The 17791-nt window shown below is 35.2% G+C and overlaps 1 protein-coding gene across 7 annotated transcripts in view; it reads left to right on the top strand.

Moving 5' to 3' along the window:
- RAB3GAP1 (RAB3 GTPase activating protein catalytic subunit 1) overlaps positions 1-17791 on the top strand; it is a 118574-nt gene that overhangs the window by 80336 nt on the left and 20447 nt on the right. For all 7 annotated transcript variants that reach the window (XM_044769015.2, XM_044769016.2, XM_014849506.3 and 4 more), the window contains 8 exons: positions 380-453; positions 2658-2750; positions 3211-3380; positions 5114-5203; positions 6095-6267; positions 7517-7571; positions 7815-8186; positions 15192-15329. In XM_044769015.2, coding sequence (XP_044624950.2) covers positions 380-453; positions 2658-2750; positions 3211-3380; positions 5114-5203; positions 6095-6267; positions 7517-7571; positions 7815-8186; positions 15192-15329 — 1165 coding nt within the window. The remainder of the gene's footprint in view (positions 1-379; positions 454-2657; positions 2751-3210; positions 3381-5113; positions 5204-6094; positions 6268-7516; positions 7572-7814; positions 8187-15191; positions 15330-17791) is intronic.

Here is a 17791-nt window from a genome sequence, read left to right on the forward strand (position 1 = left end):
AAAATAGGGCACTTTTGATCTTGTGCAAAGTTTTGTAGTTTCTTTTTTTATTAATATCACATGCACTTGCTTGTTTCTCTTTCCTTTTTTATTATTCTTAAAATTAGTGTACATTGCCTGTTCAGAATCATTTTCATATGTGTTTTTTGATTATGGTTTTTCCTTTTGTGCGTATTTGTGTAAGAACTTTGATTTCTTAAGATTTTATTTTTTTAAACTTATCTGGATGGCCTTATGCATCTAAATAACAGTAAGTTTAAGTGAGGCAAAATGAATTGTTCGTCCTTCTATATAGTGTTTTCATTAGACTGCATTTTGGTAAATTCATGAGTCTTGATTGTCATAATTAGGATCTTATGTTTATCATTTTGCATTTTAGTGATTTGGATCCTATTCAGGCTCCCCATTGGTCTGTTAGAGTTCGAAAAGCTGATAATCCTCAGTGTTTGCTAGGTAAGCTATTTAATCTTCTTTTCCTGCAACGCCACCAATATGCCTATCCCAGATCAGGAACATTGAATGTATTGTTTATGCATTTATTTCACCTATCAAAAAAGTATTTTTTATTTTTACTTTTTTACATTTGTGACCTCTTTGCTTAACACCATTAAAAAAAAGTCTTTGCCAACAGCAGTAAATCCTTCTGGTTACTCTTGAATAGCACTAACAGGATTTCTTTCTTGTCTTTTAGTTGCAACCATTTTACACCTCAGAATTCTCTGATATTTTCTCATGATCTGAGTTTTATTCTTTTAATGCTTTTATGACATTCCTTTTTTTTTCCTCCTGTGGCATAGTGTGCATCTTCCATTCTAGTTAATGGAGCCCTTTTTGCCTTTTGTCATCCCTGTGAACTTATGGTATATGATGGGAAGAAAGCTGATTTTGACAGTCTTATTAGAGCCCCTCTGTAGAGTTGTACCACATCTGCAAATTTATATTCTGATAGAGGAAAATAGGTGTAAAGAAACTTGTACACCTCATAGGGTCATTTGAAGAATCAAGTAAAATAACATAAATAGAAATACTTTGAAAAATATCAATTGCTAGTCAGATAGTATTATTGTATCCCATGTCTGGAATTAACTTTCCCTTCCCATTTTTGTAGATATATCTCTTTCATGAAGTTTTCTGAACCCGTCTCCTCAATGTGCCTTTCCATCTTTTTCCACTCTTATATTTAGTAGGCATGAAAATATTTTCTCCATTTCTGTGTTCATCTATGCCACCCTCACTTCATATAGCCTGATATATTACTATTCAACTGATGGAGTTACTAAATATTTATTGGTGACAGTAATGAGGCATTTCCCTAAAGCATTATTTTCTTGGGCTCTTTATTATTCATCGTATGCTGTCATTAGATGCCATTTGTGCTAACTATGTAATAGTGGATACAAAATGTATAAGGTAAAATTCCTGCCTTCAGTGAATTTGTCTTGGGGTGTTAGGGAAACGAGTAGAGGTTTGATATCAAGAGTTTTAGAGTTGAAGAGACCTTGTTGCAAATCCTAGATCCACCAGTTTGAGCAAGTTTCATAATCTCTTCAAGTCTTAGTACAATAGAGATGGCAATAGTACATACTTCTTAGGGTTATTGAGAAGATCAAGTAAGATTATGTGTGTATGTGAATCACAGTTAATACAGTGCTTATCTTATAGTAAATGCTCAATGCATAGTTTCTCTTGTTTAATCACTGAACTAGTAAATTTACTTATGAAATTGTTTCCCCGTTCCTTATTATTCCTCCTCCACTGACTTCTGTGATAAATGCAGAGGACCTTAGTATTAAAAGTATCCCTATTTTAAGTTACTGTTCCATGATCTCACCCTATCTCTTTAACTTTATTTGTTTGTATGACTAGACTGTATGATTATATAGTCATATATAATAAACTATAGTCATATCGTTTATATGACTGGATTATAGGATTTTCCTACCTTCTGAAGAAGTCCAGAAAATCTTCTAGATTTATTCAGAACTAGTTGGTAAATTCTCAAACTTAGATGTACTTGGTATATTATATTGTCTAATAATTTTAGTACTGATAGTTCTTATTAAGCTTTAATTCCTTTGTGCAAATATCTCATTGCAGCTCTTTAGAAGATATCAAATCTTTTTCCCCTTTCTTCTAATAATGACACAAAGGATACCATTAATGTGCAGCCAAAGCTGAAATAACTTCATCCCACATGATTTATTAATCTTCCAGAAATATATCTTTAGAATTTCTTTTTAATTTTTATTTTTTTAATTGATTCAGAATTCTAGTAGGGTGGCAGTTAGGGAAAAAAGACCACTGCATACATGTAGTAATATTCTTGTTACTTATACAACTTAATGAGAATAGCTGCTGTTTGTCTTATTAAGGTGCATGGTAAGTGCTTAATATTATTAGACACAATTATTTTTCCATTTATTCTAGATGGAATTCTAAGGAAAACTTTTTTACTATCCTGGGACATGGAGAGAGAGGAAAAGCAAGGCTACCTTGCTTTGAAAAAAGGTTCATTTTTGTCTTGGGTGGAAAACTGAATGTCTTCTTTCTCTACCTTTTCTTAGTTAATAGCTTGTGTAAGAAGACGTGCACTTTAATTTGGAGGACTGATTTCTTTCAGTTCAGTGTCAAAAATGAGTAACATTTTTTCTGTGTAGGTGATTTTGTCACTGAATTTTTTAAAATTTGCCGTCGAAAGGAGTCAACTGACGAGATTCTTGGACGATCTACGTTTGAGGAAGAAGGGAGAGGTGACTTGCTTCCTTTTTGTTTAATTATTTTCGAATGTCTAACCCTTTTCCTTTGGCACATTTTCCAACAACTTTTCATCTATTTTCTCATTTGAATTAAGTTGGAGAAGCAAGTTTTGGTGGACTAGACAGCTACCATTTCTCTCCAGACTATACCCGGAGCTTAAAACCTTAAGTGCATTTAATAAGTTTTTTCCACCAAAAGTGTAAGATATTTTGAAAAGCAGAGTTTTAGAGGTTTATTTTTGAACTCCCCGGGGAGAAATAATTTGTGTTACACCTTGGTCAATCATGCATGCGTACAAAGCTGACATGTGTTTAAAATTTTATAATTCTGAGACCATGTAATACTAGTGAAAAGAGGGAACTAAAATATTCTGTACAACCTATCAGTTTACTCATCAGTTTAACCTGCTAAGGCTGATGATATAATTTGTATTCATTTCTATTCTTTTTATAGAAATTGCTGATATAACCCATGCTTTGTCAAAGTTGACAGAGCCAGCACCAGTTCCAATTCATAAATTATCAGTTTCAAATATGGTACACACTGCAAAGAAGAAAATACGAAAACACAGAGGTGTAGAAGAATCACCACTGAATAACGATGTCCTCAATACTATTCTCTTGGTAACTAAATGTAGTGTCTTTGTATGTCTGTATGCATGCTCATTCATTGTATATTCGGTCTCTTCTATGTGGCAGGCACTGGATTGGAAATATAAGATGCGTAAAACAAAGTCTCCACATTCAGAGTTCCCACTAGTATAGTGGGAAGAAGAAAAGTAAACAATAATTCTAATACCATGTTGCATGTGAGAAGTGAGAACACAGCAGAGGATGCCTCTGTCTGTCTGAGCAGTGGGAATCAGGGAAGGCTTCATAAAGAGGGACACTTGAGCTGCATCTTGTAGTGAAGAAAGCTTTAGAAGCAGAGGAATAGCAGAGGCCTGAGCATGTTGAACAGTTTGGTATATTATAGGGTACTTCCCAAGGAGTGGCCAGGGATGAGGCTGGAGAGTAGCAGGTAACCTGCCATGCTGAAACACTGGACTTCATCTTGCAGTTTAATACCATTTTAAGCAGAAGGTTGACGTGGTCAGAGTTGTATTTTTTTAAAACTTTCTTTAACAAGAGTCCATAAAAAGCTTTATAGCGAGTAGTAGAAAGGGCTAGAGTGTCTCCTAGGTATAGTGTAGTGGAACAGGCCCAGCTTGGGAGCCACACAAACCAGGGTTTAATCCTGACTTACTCTATGACTTTGAACACGCCATTCAACTTCAGTTTCCTCATCTATAAATGAGGCTAATAAAACCTCGTGAGATTGTTTTCTGGATGAAAGGAATTTCTATTACACTGCCTGGCATATAATAGGCCTTTGATAAATGATAGCTATTCTTACTGTAATTATAGCTGTAATTGTACTTCTGGCACTTTATTCATTAGGACTATCTTGGGAAAAACCTTCAAGAATAGTGCAGTGAAAAGAATACTGGACTTGGAAACTTGATGTTAATCCTATCCCTGCCATTAATCTGAATAAGATTCTTAACCAGGTTTTCAGCTTGTGTATCTGTAAGACATGGGCAGTGATATTTAGCCCACACAGTGATATGAGAATAGGATGTTGTTTGTAACTGTGCCTAGTAGTAGGGGTTGGCACATAGTAGTTCCTTTATTTTTAAAAATCTGTTGAGCATGTTCTGTAATATGTGCAAAATATGCATAGTAAAAGGAATTACAAGTCAGGAGTACTGTAAAACATTTGAAAGGAACAGTTTGATGAAAGGACTGAGAATAAGTTTCTATAGAGAAGACCTAAACTTTCTTTTTTTTTTTACCACTTTTACACACACATAAACAGAAACTATGTGGAAAAGGTAATACTGGTCATTATGTGTGTTTAGACTGCTTCCTTCTTTCTGGGGTATCTCATAACATAAAGTTATGAGTCTTAAATATACTTTTGGCATTTCATATTTGAAAACCTGTCTCAGATTATATGAGTGTTTTAAAATTTTCTTTTATAGTGTTGTCTTTTTAATACTATTAATACTTTTTAAAAATTTCAATGATCTTGGATGAGCCTGAAGAGATTTAAAAGCTCATAGGACCAGATGGTTACATTTAAGAAAAAAATCTCTGATTTCTGAAATTTACTTGTTCCTGAAACTCTGTACTTTCAAAGAAAAATAGAAAACATTTGAGATAGTTTATAACCAACTGGCCAGTACAATAAGAACATTCCCATTGGTTCAACAGCAAAACTATTAAAAAGTCAAATAGTGTCTGTATGAGTTATAAAAATCAACAAAATAGGAAATTTGCTCAAAAATGTGGTGGTTTTCTTTGTTCTCCCTAAGTTTTTATTCCCCGATGCTGCTTCTGAGAAACCGTTAGATGGAACTTCTTCAACAGACAACAATAATCCTCCATCAGAGAGTGAAGAATATGTAAGTTGATTTGGAGTTCAGTATTGAAATATTTAAAACGCATTGAATTTCTAGGGGTTTGATGATATTTCTAGTTTAGTAGCATAGGATTTTTTTATTTTAAAATCACCAAAGGAAAATGAGTGGATATCATGGCCTCTGTTTAGATAATGACCTGCTATAGAATATTGACATAAATACATATCTTGAGTAGCAAGAACTTTTCTGGAAACAATGAAAAATAACATAAATATACTGTGCATGGTTGTAGGATTTCCCTCATTTTAGACTTCATGAAATCATCAAATTTATGTTTTGACACAGATTCTTCTCTGTATTCAAAACTAGACAGTGAGTGGAAAAGTTTAATGAAGTAATGTGTAAAAGAAAGTAACAGTTTCATGTTTTCCTTACTCCAGTCTTTGATAAATTGAGCAGTGAGTTTAAATGACAGTTGTGGAGATATATCAAACTGGTAACAGTAGTTATTGCTGAGGAGCAGATTTCATGAAGTGAGGAGGAAAAGCAGAGGCTTTATTTACATTTTCAGTTTATACAGTTCTGATTTTATGGTTTTGTTTTTGACAAGTGTGTACTCATTTATAATTAAAATATTTTTAAAACAACACATGAAATTTATAATACATCTTGAAGATTCCACAGAAGAAATTGAAAGCTGTAACTTTAGCCTCACTAAAACTATAGCTCACTTTTTTGATCATTGTAGAAATCTTGAAAACATGAAGAACTGCCTAAGAACAATGTAGGCAGTAATGTATTAGACATTTGATAAAAGCTAGTTTGGGTAGGATGGGTTAATTTTAGTATTAAAATCTCTCCCCACACAGTTTTTGATTAATACATGTAAATATGTTGTTAAGTTTTGCTTTGTTTCTATTTTGTTAAATTTAGAATCTCTACAATCAGTTCAAATCTGCACCATCTGACAGTTTAACATACAAATTGGCTTTGTGTCTTTGTATGATCAATTTCTACCATGGAGGATTGAAGGGAGTGGCACACCTATGGCAGGAATTTGTTCTTGAAATGCGTTTCAGATGGGAAAACAACTTTCTGATTCCAGGGTAATAATTTCAATTTCCAGTTGTATAGACAGAATTTTTGTTTGTTAGCAGAATTTCACTTTTGACCCATTAATTCTCTTCTATGAGATCTACTCTAGGAAAGTGGTAAGAAACTTTGGACACAATTAATGTTCAGAGGTGTTCACTGCAGCAAATTTATAATAGGGGGGAAAAAGATGAAACAACCTAAGTATCAAACATAAAAGAATGCTTAAATAAATCATGATATATCTCTACAGTGGAAAGTAATGGATCCATTACAAGGTTTTTTCCTAAGAATCTATGATAATACAGAAAATGACCATAGTATTTGTAGTAAAGTGGAGCATATTGTTGCATATACAGAGTGCTTTCAATTGTGATTATATATATGTGTAGAAAAATAATTGGAAATAAATACAGCTGAATGTTAACAGTAGTTTTCCTGGATGTGAAATTATGTTTTTAATTTGTTCTTTATACATTTATGTATTTTCTAAGTCTTCTGTAGTAAACATATATTTTTATAGTTGGAGGGAAAACATCTTTAGAATTCATAAGTTCAAATATTAAACGTTACCTGTAATTGCTTTGGTATAATTTATATTGACATTTCGCTTAACCAAGTAGAACAGTTTAGTGAGCATGTTTGTTGATATTGCATAGGCTACTGCTCATCTACCCATGCTACGGGAGGAGAATCATGATATGAGTAATGTAAAATGGTGATTCATCCAAAAATGTTTACTCTTAATGTCATTTGCCAGGCTCCGCTTAGCTGGATTCTTTCTTGGCTGATTACTGGGAAGCTGGTGGTTTAGAACTAGAGGCAGTCTAGGCTCCCTTGGCAAAAGAGAGATGGAGATCGATGGTTTTTATATTGAGAATCCACTTTAATAATTGAGAACTGAATACATATTCTAATCTGTTTTGTATGGTGTGAAATACTGTCTGCTAGCTACTTCCTGGGGTGGATTTAGAAACTTTTTTTCATTTTAAGTTTCTCTTAGCTTGACAGCTATCACTAGTTTGCTGTTATGCTTTGAAATATTTATTATGTTTGCTGTTGGTAATTTGTGGACTAGGAGGATAAAATAAATTTTGATCTTTTAATCTTGTTTGCTCCATCCGTCTCAGTTACCTTATCTGTAGAAATCTAGTTTTGATTTCTTATCAATATGGCTAAAATTTATGATATTATAAAAATATGCATACTTGAAGCAATTTTACTGAAACTAGTCTTTCTTTTTCCCCCTACTTTATTTGATAGATTAGCAAGTGGGCCTCCAGATCTAAGATGTTGTTTACTGCATCAGAAACTACAGGTAAAGATTTCCCCATGACGGTGTATAAATGTCTTGATTCAATCAGAGCTTATTCTTATACTAAATGTAATGACGGATTATAGGCTCTTCTCACGGTGCTGCTGTAGCTTACTTATAGTCACTGTCATTCACAAGAAGGTCCAGGGAAGGGGTGGAGAATGAAAGTTAAATATTCAAACAGTGGATAGATTCTTATTTTACTATAACTAATTCAAATATAAATGTTATTTTTGTTTTCTTAAGATGTTAAATTGTTGTATTGAAAGAAAGAAGGCACGTGATGAGGGGAGAAAGACAAATACTTCAGATAATGTAACTAATACATATCCAGGGGATGCTGGAAAAGCTGGAGACCAACTGGGGCCAGATAATCTAAAAGATACGGATAAAGAAAAGGGAGAGATGGGAAAATCTTGGGATTCTTGGAGTGACAGTGAAGAAGAATTTTTTGAATGCCTGAGTGATACTGAAGAACTTAAGGGAAATGGACAAGAGGGTGGCAAGAAAGGAGGACCTAAGGAGATGGCAAATTTAAAGCCAGAAGGACGACTCATTCAACATGGGAAACTTACACTGCTACATAATGGAGAACCTCTCTACATTCCAGTAACCCAGGTAGGACACGGACTGGCTCTTTAAGTTTTAGTTTTTTTAATTTTGTTGTTTATGTAACTTTATCCTAGTAGGAGATGATTGCTTTGGGTAGGGGTAATTCTTTAAACAGTCTGTGTTCAGAGATCTAAGATTTGTAATCTAAATGAACTACTGGGGCTTTTAGGTCTAGCATTTCTGAAATTGAGAAATGTTTTGAAGTTTAAGTTGAAAGTAGCTCATCATGTGTAAGGTGATCCATTATTTCTTAAACTGAGTGGTGAGTACTCAAGTGTTTAAAAAAACAAAACCCAAAAGTATGGAAGGGAAAAAATAAAAGTCCTTTAATTACGTAATTAGTTTTTTTCTGTTCAAAACTTTAGTTTGAAGCCATTTTACACTGTTAGGAAGTAGAATAGCAACAACTCAACACCTAAATAGTATGTGAATACATTTTGTTGTGAAAAATTCATTCTAGAAAAAGTGAAGGCCACCACCTGCTAATTCAACTCTCATCCCTGTAAGTAGCCACTACTATTGTTTTGGATTATAATTATAATCTTATACCTATTTTTATGCATTGATGTACATATATGTATGTGCATATGACACATAGTTCTGTGGACTTTTTGTTTTTAAATGTATGAATTGGTGTGCACCTTTTTGTTTAACCTAATATGTCTTGAAGATCTTTCCCTGTTATTTCATGTAGATCTTCTTCATTTCTTTTTAATTGCCATATGATATTCCATGACATGGAAAAGCCATAGTTTATTTAACCATTCCCCTCTTAATGCAAAATAAATGTTATTTGCAAGTTTTTGCTATTATAGCACTACAGTACAAATTCATGTAGCTTTTCCTGTATTGTGTGTTCACATATGAGTGTTTATCTATGGAAGAAAATGAGAAATGGGATTGCTAGATAAACTGATATACAAGTTATAAAATTTATCTTCAATGAGGCTGAACCTATTTTAAACTCCGTTGATGGTGAATATGGGAGTAGGGGAATATTGTTCCCTCCCCAACTTTCCTTTCTCACTTTCTTCCTTCCACAGATATGTATTGAGTGCCTAATATATGCAAACCACTGTTCTAGACCTTGGGAATTTAGTAGCAAGCTAGACAGTAAGGTTCTTACACTCATAGTACTTAGATTCATATTTTATTTAATTTTTTAGAAACAATGATGTTACCAGTCAGAAATTTTTGCCAATATGATGGGCAAAAGTATTGTTTCAGTGTTTTAAATTGTATTTCCCTGATTTTTGATGAACCTAAGCATCTTTTAATGTTTCTTGTCCATCTTTTCCTATGAATTACCTACCATTTGTCTTTTTGGTTGCTGTCCTGTTCTTATTGATTTATATGAGTCCTTCTTATTTTAGATATAAATCTTTTATATTTATTGTATATGTTTTCCCCTTGTCATTAAAAAATATTTATTTACTGAGTTATACATTAATATATAAAGAGAACAAATCTTAAGTGTACAACTTGGTGAATTTTTTCATATTTAAAAACCCATGTAACTACCACTCTCATCAAGTTATAGAAAATTCGCATCTCCTAGAACAGTACAGGTCAATAGAACTTTCTGTGAAGATGGAAATGTACATTTTCTATCTCTGCTCTGTCCAGTACTGTCACCATTATCCATATGTGCCTATCGAGTGCTTGAAATGTGGCTCATGCCGCTAAGGAACTGAGGTTTTGTTTTAATTTATTTAAATTTAAATAGCCAGACATACTGGATAGCATAGCCCAGTACTGCCCTCCAGATAACTCTTATCTTTCATCAGCATAGGTTGGTTTTGTCATTTTTTAAACTTCATAAATGGAATCATACATTGTATACTCTTGTATTGAACTTTTTTTATTCAGCTACCGTCCATGAAGTTCATCCATGTTGTTGCATGTATCAGTACTTGTATGTGTGTCGTATTATTTTGTAGTATTCTATTATATGAATATGCCACAATTTGCTTATTTGCTTATTCTTTCACCTATTGGTAGAATTTGAGTTGTTTACAGTTTGAGTTGTTATAAATAAATGAACATTCTTATAAGAGTCTTTTGGTGAACCTAGGCACTCATTTTCTTTTGGATATATTCCTAAGAGTAGAATTGTTGGGCCATATGGTAAAAATATATTTTAGCCTTAATAGATATTGCTAAACAGTCTCCCCAAGTGGTTAAACTAATTTATATTTCCTCCAACAATGTATAATAATTGTTGTTTATTCCACATTATCTCCGTTGTTGTGTCAGGGGTCCCCAACACCACTCCTGGGTTTGATGATTTGCTAGGAGGACTCAGCACGACTCAGCACATGGTCATGCTCATGGCTATAATTTATTGCACTAAAAGGGTACAAAGCAAAATCAGCAAAAGGAAATGGCACATGGGACGAAGTGTGAAGGATGTCATGCACAAGCTTCCAAGAGTTCCCTCCCAGTGTAGTCACACTTAAGTTCTCCAGCAACGAATTGTGACCATGCATGTGAAATGTTGTCTCCCAGGGAAACTTGTTAGAGGCTCAGTGCTCTAGGTTTTTATTGGGGGCTGGTCATATAGTCACACCCTCTGCCTAGCATGTACCAAAACTCCAGACTCCCAGAAGGAAAGGATGTGTTCACCATAAACCATATTGTTTACACAGATGGTTGAGGTACACTGAGCCATTTTTATCAGTTCTGAGTATGGTGGAGACCCTGCCAAAATCCAAGTTCCCAATTGCCAGCCAAGGGCCAACTTTGCAAACAGGCCTTTCTAAGGATAGCAGTGTGAGGCCTACTCTGTTAACTCTTCTCTGCACAGTTGATAATTTCCGTCATTGTACTTTTTGCCTTTCTGATGGGTATGTAGTAATGTCTCATGTTTTTACATTTTCCTGATGAATAATGATGCCGAACACACTTTTATATATTTATTGCACATTTGGATATCTTCTTGGTAAAGTGTCTATTCAAGGCCCTTGCCTATTTTTTTTAAAGTTAGTTGTCTTTTTTCTTACTGCTTTGTAGGAATTCTTCATATATTCTGCATATGAGTCCTTAGTAGGATATATGGATTACAAATAATTTTTCCTAGTCTGTTGCCTAATCGCTTTCTTAATGTTGCCTTCTGTTGAACAGACATTCTTAATTTTAATAAAGTCACATCTACCCATGTTTTTCTTATATGGATAGTGCTTTTGTTGCCCCTTTAGGAAATCTTTACCTACCCCAAGGTCCTGGAGATATTCTCCTTATGTTTTCTTCTGGAAGCTTTATTGTTTTACCTATCACATTTATGTGTGCGATCCACCTCAAATTGACAGTGTTTGGTATGAGGAAGAGGTTAAGATTCTCTTTTTTCTGTAAGGATATACAGTTGTTCCAACACCATTATTGAAAAGATCTGCCTTTTCCCAGAGAATGGCAGTGACGTCTTTGTTGTAAATCACGTGACTGTGTGCACGTTGGTCTTTTTTCTGGACTACTTATTCTGCTGCATTAATCTCTTTGTGTATCCTTGTGCCAATAATGTACTGTCTTTGTTACTGAGGCTTTGTAATAAATCTTTCTATCTTGTAGTGTAAGTCTTCTAACTTTGTTCTTCAAGATTTTCTTGGCTGTCCTTTGCATTTTTACTAGATGGCTATAATTTACAAGAGTAGGTTTTTGTTTGATAGGCCTTATGCTATTTGCTTCATTATATTCCTTTAAAAGTAAATTATATTTTAGATAATTTCATGACTAAATTTCAGTATTAGAACAGAATATCCTAATACTTGAAAGCAAGTGTATATTTTTTTCTAATCTCCTTATGAAGCATGCGGTTGGTATTGAGGTCTTGTGGTAGAGACCTAGGTTTTGGGATGTAGCACTACCACTTATTAACAGTGTTGCTAGTACAAGCTGTGTTTCCTTTCTAAGCCTTGTTTTTCTCTCTAAAAAAAAATAAATGGTTGGTTTGCATTTTCTCCAATTTTATATAAATACAGTATGGGTTTTTTGTGTGGGAATTATTTTGAGATTCATACATATTGTTGTTTATCAATAGTTCGTGCATTTTCATTGCTTAGTAGTATTCCCTGCATAGATAAACCACTGTTCATTTATCCATTTACTTTTTTTAGATAAATCAGCGCAAATTTTTAGTCTACTTTCTTACTTTACAGTTAATCTTATATTTCTTTATATTTTCTTATACAGTTAGTGTATATATTTCATACCTACATAAAATGGTTGGAATTCAGATTGATCCCAGTTGAAACCAATATAATTTCAAACTTCAGAAGTTAGCTTAAAATGTGTCATTAATCAGTTGCCCACTTCACTGAAAAAATAGTAGTAAGACTTTAATATAGGTCCTTGCTTCACAAGAATTCAAACACACTCCCACATTCCTTTCATGTAGACTTAGGTCAGCCTAAAATTTATGGCTATGAAAGGCTGAAAGACTGGAGCCTAGATTCCAGAGCCAGGACTAGAAGAGAGCTCTGTGGAGAATCTGTTTGAGCAGGAGGCCTTAGTAGTGGATTGGAACCAAACTAGTAGTGCTCAAAGTGAGCATCAGACAGATGTCCTAGATTCACTCTTCAGTTTGCCACTTGGTGAGCTTGTCACTTGATGATCTTGGGCAAGGCACTTTATCTCTGCACTTCACTTTCATTACTTGTAAAGTGCCCTGACCACCTCTCAGTGATCACATGAGATCATGTGTATGAGAAAGCTTTGGGCATATTCAGAAGTGGTATATATGAAAATGGGTGGTCCTCATGCTACTTGTTGCTTATATTCCCCTTTTTTTTTTTTTTAATTTTTTTTAATGTTTTTTCTTTTTCTCCCCAAGCCCCCCGGTACACAGTTGTGTATTTTTCAGTTGTGGGTCCTTCTGGTTGTGGCACATGAGATGCTGCCTCAGCATGGCTTGATGAGCGGTGCCATGTCTGCACCCAGGATTCAAACTGGCAAAACCCTGAGCAACCGAAGCAGAGCGCACAAACTTAACCACTTGGCCACGGGGCCGGCCCCTCTATTCCTCTTGATCATGTTCTTCACTCACAGTTGCCTCAGATTTCCATGTGGGATGGGTAGTCAGTGTCCTTTCAACGTCTCTGTCCTTCCCTCCCATCCTATGATTTCAGGTCTATCAGACAATGAAAAGTAGCTCTTTCTTAATAGAGAGATGGCCTCTGCTCGTGAGTGTACTGCATTGGAGGTTCAAATAATTTTTTAATTTGACTGAGGTATTTTGATATCATGGAGGAAGAGTGTGAAGCTTATAATACAACTTAAGTATTTTGTCTTTAATTGCTAGCAGTTACTGAGAATATGTCAGGATTTATTCTGCACGAGTCATGGAAAGCTTGAGTGATTGCCTAAGGTCACAGAGCTAGGATTCAAACACAGGCATGTTGTTTCTAGAGCCCAAGTTCTTAACCACTCTGTCATACTGCCTTTCCAGTTATTATTCAACCCTGAGTATCAATGTGAGAGTCTTTGAAAGTGGTGCATGTTCATTGTAGAGAGAAGGAAAAAAACTCGTAATTTCATAATCTAGAGATAATCACTGTTAGAGCAGTTCCTTCTCATTTTTCCTGTATCAAACCATTTCCCTGTTATTGTACATTCAGATTCTTTCCAATTTTCATACTGCAGTGATATTTCCAGAAGTGGAATTATTGGGTCAGGGGACACGATCATAAATGCTTGCATGTATTGACTGCCAGATTGTTGTTTGGGAAGGCTTATACATTATATGCGCTCCAGCAGTATTTGAAAGTGCCTCATTTAAGTTTGTTTAAAAAATGAGGATGATATAAGAAAAAAATTATTTTCTTTTGTTTGTTGCTCTGTTTGGAATGCCATAGCTTTATCATGCTTCTACTTTATTTCTGACAGATATTTGTGAAAATTATTTCTCCTTATGGCAGTGGTTCTCAACTGAGGAGTGATTTTGCCACACAGGGAGATTTGGCACTATCTGGAAACATTTTTGATTGTCCCGAGGTGGAGTGATACAGGCATCTATTAAGGAGAGGCCCAGAAATGGTGCTTAAATATACTTCAATGCACAGGACAGACACAACAGCAAAGAATTATCCAGTCTAAAATGTTGATAGTACTGAGGCTAAGAGACCCTGCTTTATAGTAATCTCCTGAAATCTAGAAAGAATCTGTTTATTGACAAGATGCTCTAAACACTCACTTCTGTTATGTTATCTAGAAATAGAAAAGTTCATGTATTTCTGGCTTTAACAACAAAGCAAGCAAGCTTTATTTGGTTAGTCTCTGGATTGTTGAGTTCTTCATATTTCAAACATAAAATTGAATGGAATCAATTCTCAGGGAACTTTCTTAGAAAGCCCCTTTGAACTGTTTAAAAATGTTTTCTGTCACTCTCTTAATGATTCTATAGTTGTATCTTCCTTAAATTTGCATTAGCTGCTTTTTTATTTAGGGTTACCACTGAATGTAGAACATCTCTGATTCCCAAAACAAAAAAGCAACAACTTCTTGTAGGAATTAGTAATTAGAATATCATTGGAACCAAACTCAAAGCAACTCCTCCAACATAAAACTTATTTATTTGAGGGCTTTTAGTTGGGGTTCAATTTATTTGCCTTTATTTTTATTTCCCCATATGTCAGTTTTCGTCTCTTATTAGTTATAATAAAAACCTTGTTGCAACTAGTGATGACATACATAATCTTCAGAATTTCATTCCTATATCATTAATAGGCAGGAAAATGTTCACTGCATGCACCCAAATTCCTCTGTCTTTTAGCTATTAATACTCATCAAGGGAAACATGATAATCTCTGTTGGGGGGACATGCTAAAAGTCCTATTTGTTCTTATGAACTTGTTACTTTTTTAGGTACATTCCAAAAAACTTGTGAATTTCTCTGAATTCTTTAAAATACATATCTTGTGACTACTAGAGCTGAAATAATTGTTGTCTTTATTCTATTTTTATGGTTCTACTTTGTCTAAAAAAGGCTATTCATGAGCTTTGTCCTTTGGTGCTTCACAGGAACCAGCACCTATGACAGAAGATCTGCTGGAAGAGCAGTCGGAGGTTCTAGCTAAATTAGGTACATCAGCAGAAGGGGCTCACCTTCGAGCACGCATGCAGAGTGCCTGTCTGCTCTCAGATATGGAGTCTTTCAAGGTGGGTCACATTATCAGAGTTCAGGAGTCTATTTTGAGCTATTCTGAGATGCAGCTGTGAAAGTCACTCTCTAAAGTGGTATGAAGGCCTAAATGTCTTTTTCATTAAATGGTTTGATTTCATCAGTTACAATACCCTACCTCCATCCCCTAAAGGTCATAGTCAAACTTACTTAAGTTTAAAAAAAGAAAAGAACCATTTTTGAGTAACAGTTGAAGTTGAGAATTGAATCATTTCTACTTGTGTGTTGGAATATTTTCTTCCTTTGTATATGTTCAGCCAATTTGATGCACGGCTTTTAGGAAACCCTTAGGATTTAACATAGGTTGCTTCATTCAACAAACCTTTGATTGCCTACTTTGTGACCTGCACTGTGATTAGATAAGTAAGAAATACAATGTTTATCCTCAGTTATAGTTCATTGAGGTCATGGGAGGAAGTATGTAAATAATTATTATGTGATGAGTTCTCTTATGAAGGCAAGATCAAAAAGGTAACTAACACTACTGAGTGGGTCGTGGAAGATTTCTCAGAAGACTCACCGTTGAGGATGAGTAGACATTTGCTACCTGGAGGATATTTTAGGCTTAGATATAGGCTTATATCTAGAACATAGAAGATTCAGAGAATGGTGACATTTGGCTTTTTAGACTAAAAACCCAGGGATGAAGAAAGGTCTTTTGTTTTTGAATTACTTATTTTGAAAGCAGAGGCAAATCCACGTATATTAAAAAAAAAAATCCAAGGGGGTAGCCCAGTGGGCCACAGGGCTTCCCTTTCCTACTGCCAGTACTCGGAGCTATCTCCTAGACTCAGACTTTCCTCCTTAACCTGCTGCTGCCTGTGATGGCCTCCACCTCCCCGTTGCAGCCCCTGCTCAATTCTGCTTTTGTGCTATGTAGGCCAGCCTCAGTTTGATTTTGCGACATAAACACCCCATGGAAACCTATGCCACTTTCATCTTCCCTGCTAGCAGATTTAAGTGACAATAAAAGGGAGCCTTTATATTCCCTGCTTATTTCCCCCATCTTTACTAAAAGAAAAAATCTTTAGTAAAGCTCTTAAGAGCTGCATTTTTTCTTTAGAGACTAAAAAGATACAGAAAATCTGTGAGTTCTGTTCTACTGTGAGACAAGAAAGAGAGGTATCGTTTTAAAACAATTAGTTGGTACAGTGGATAAAGAGAAGCCAGTTGGCTCTCAGGGCCTATGTTAAATCAAAAAGGTAGAGAAGGAAATTGGCTTAGGGTATGTGTGTACACAGAAGGATGTACTAGCCTCTGCGGCAGCTGTTTTTCACCTGACCTCTAGCTGCCTTCATATTCATTTGTCCCTGTCATGCTACAGTGTCCTTGCAGAGGCATGTACAGGAGGAAATTCCAAATTGGAACCGTAAAAGCTTTTCTCCATAGAAACGTATTGGTCCCTCATGGTAAGGGTCTGTTTAGTTCCTTTGACACTGTCCTTCAGCAAAACTGTGGTTCATTAGGCTCCTTTGGACTAACCTGGACACCTACAAATCTCTTATTGTTTTAATCAGAAAATAGATTGTATTTCAAATAACCAACTTACATATCTGCCCCTATGTGGGAATCAGGTAATATATTTAAGGAAATATGTAGCCACTCTAACATAGACATGGTTGCCTTTCCTTCTTTGTATAGGGATGACTTGGTATTAGGGCCCTTTGGGAGAGTCCCCAGAGCTTTGAATGAATGCTGATATGTACCTGAGGTGCCTATCCCTCACAATTCCAGAAGGACGGGGTCTTTTCTTGAGCATGCCCTTAGAGTACATACCTGTAACAGTAGAAAGAAGATAAGCCATAGCGGAAGTGAGCCTTGACTCTCCTGGTAGCTGTATTTTCAACCTAGTATAGTAAGGACAACCAGAAGGAAGAATTCTGGTTTGAACTATCTTTCTTTAACACATTCTGTAGTACAGGAGTTCAATATTATTTTCTTTTTTTATGTTCACTCTTTTCACTCAAAATCTCTCTGTCTAGTTGCCTAAGATGTTTTCATGTTGGTGTGCTGTTACCTGGTTAATATCCATATCAGTGGACATGAATCCTGGGTCATGCAGTAAGCTTGACCCATTGCAGTTCACAGCAGTTCTTTGTTGCCATGATGCCATAGCCCTTGGAAGTTTATGTTGTTGACCATCAGTTAAGGACCCTCCTCTGATTCCTCATCCCTCAGGGATTTCCTAAATTGATAGGGATGGTTAAGCTGGTAGCCAGTGAGCTCAGTGAGTAGATATTGGCAATTTTACCCTTCACATTTAAGACAGGCCATTCTCATCATGTTGGTTTTCATTTTGGTCTGAGGTTAATTTACTTTTAAAAAAAGAAAGTGACCTTCTGCTTATCACTTCTTTGCTTACATTATTTACTATTTCAGGCAATTAAATATAGTACTCATAGCAGAAAGAATATGTTGTGGTAGAGAATATAACCGTAGC

Source organism: Equus asinus, chromosome 4 (genome assembly GCF_041296235.1).
Source record: "Equus asinus isolate D_3611 breed Donkey chromosome 4, EquAss-T2T_v2, whole genome shotgun sequence".
Classification (NCBI taxonomy): Eukaryota; Metazoa; Chordata; class Mammalia; order Perissodactyla; family Equidae; genus Equus; species Equus asinus.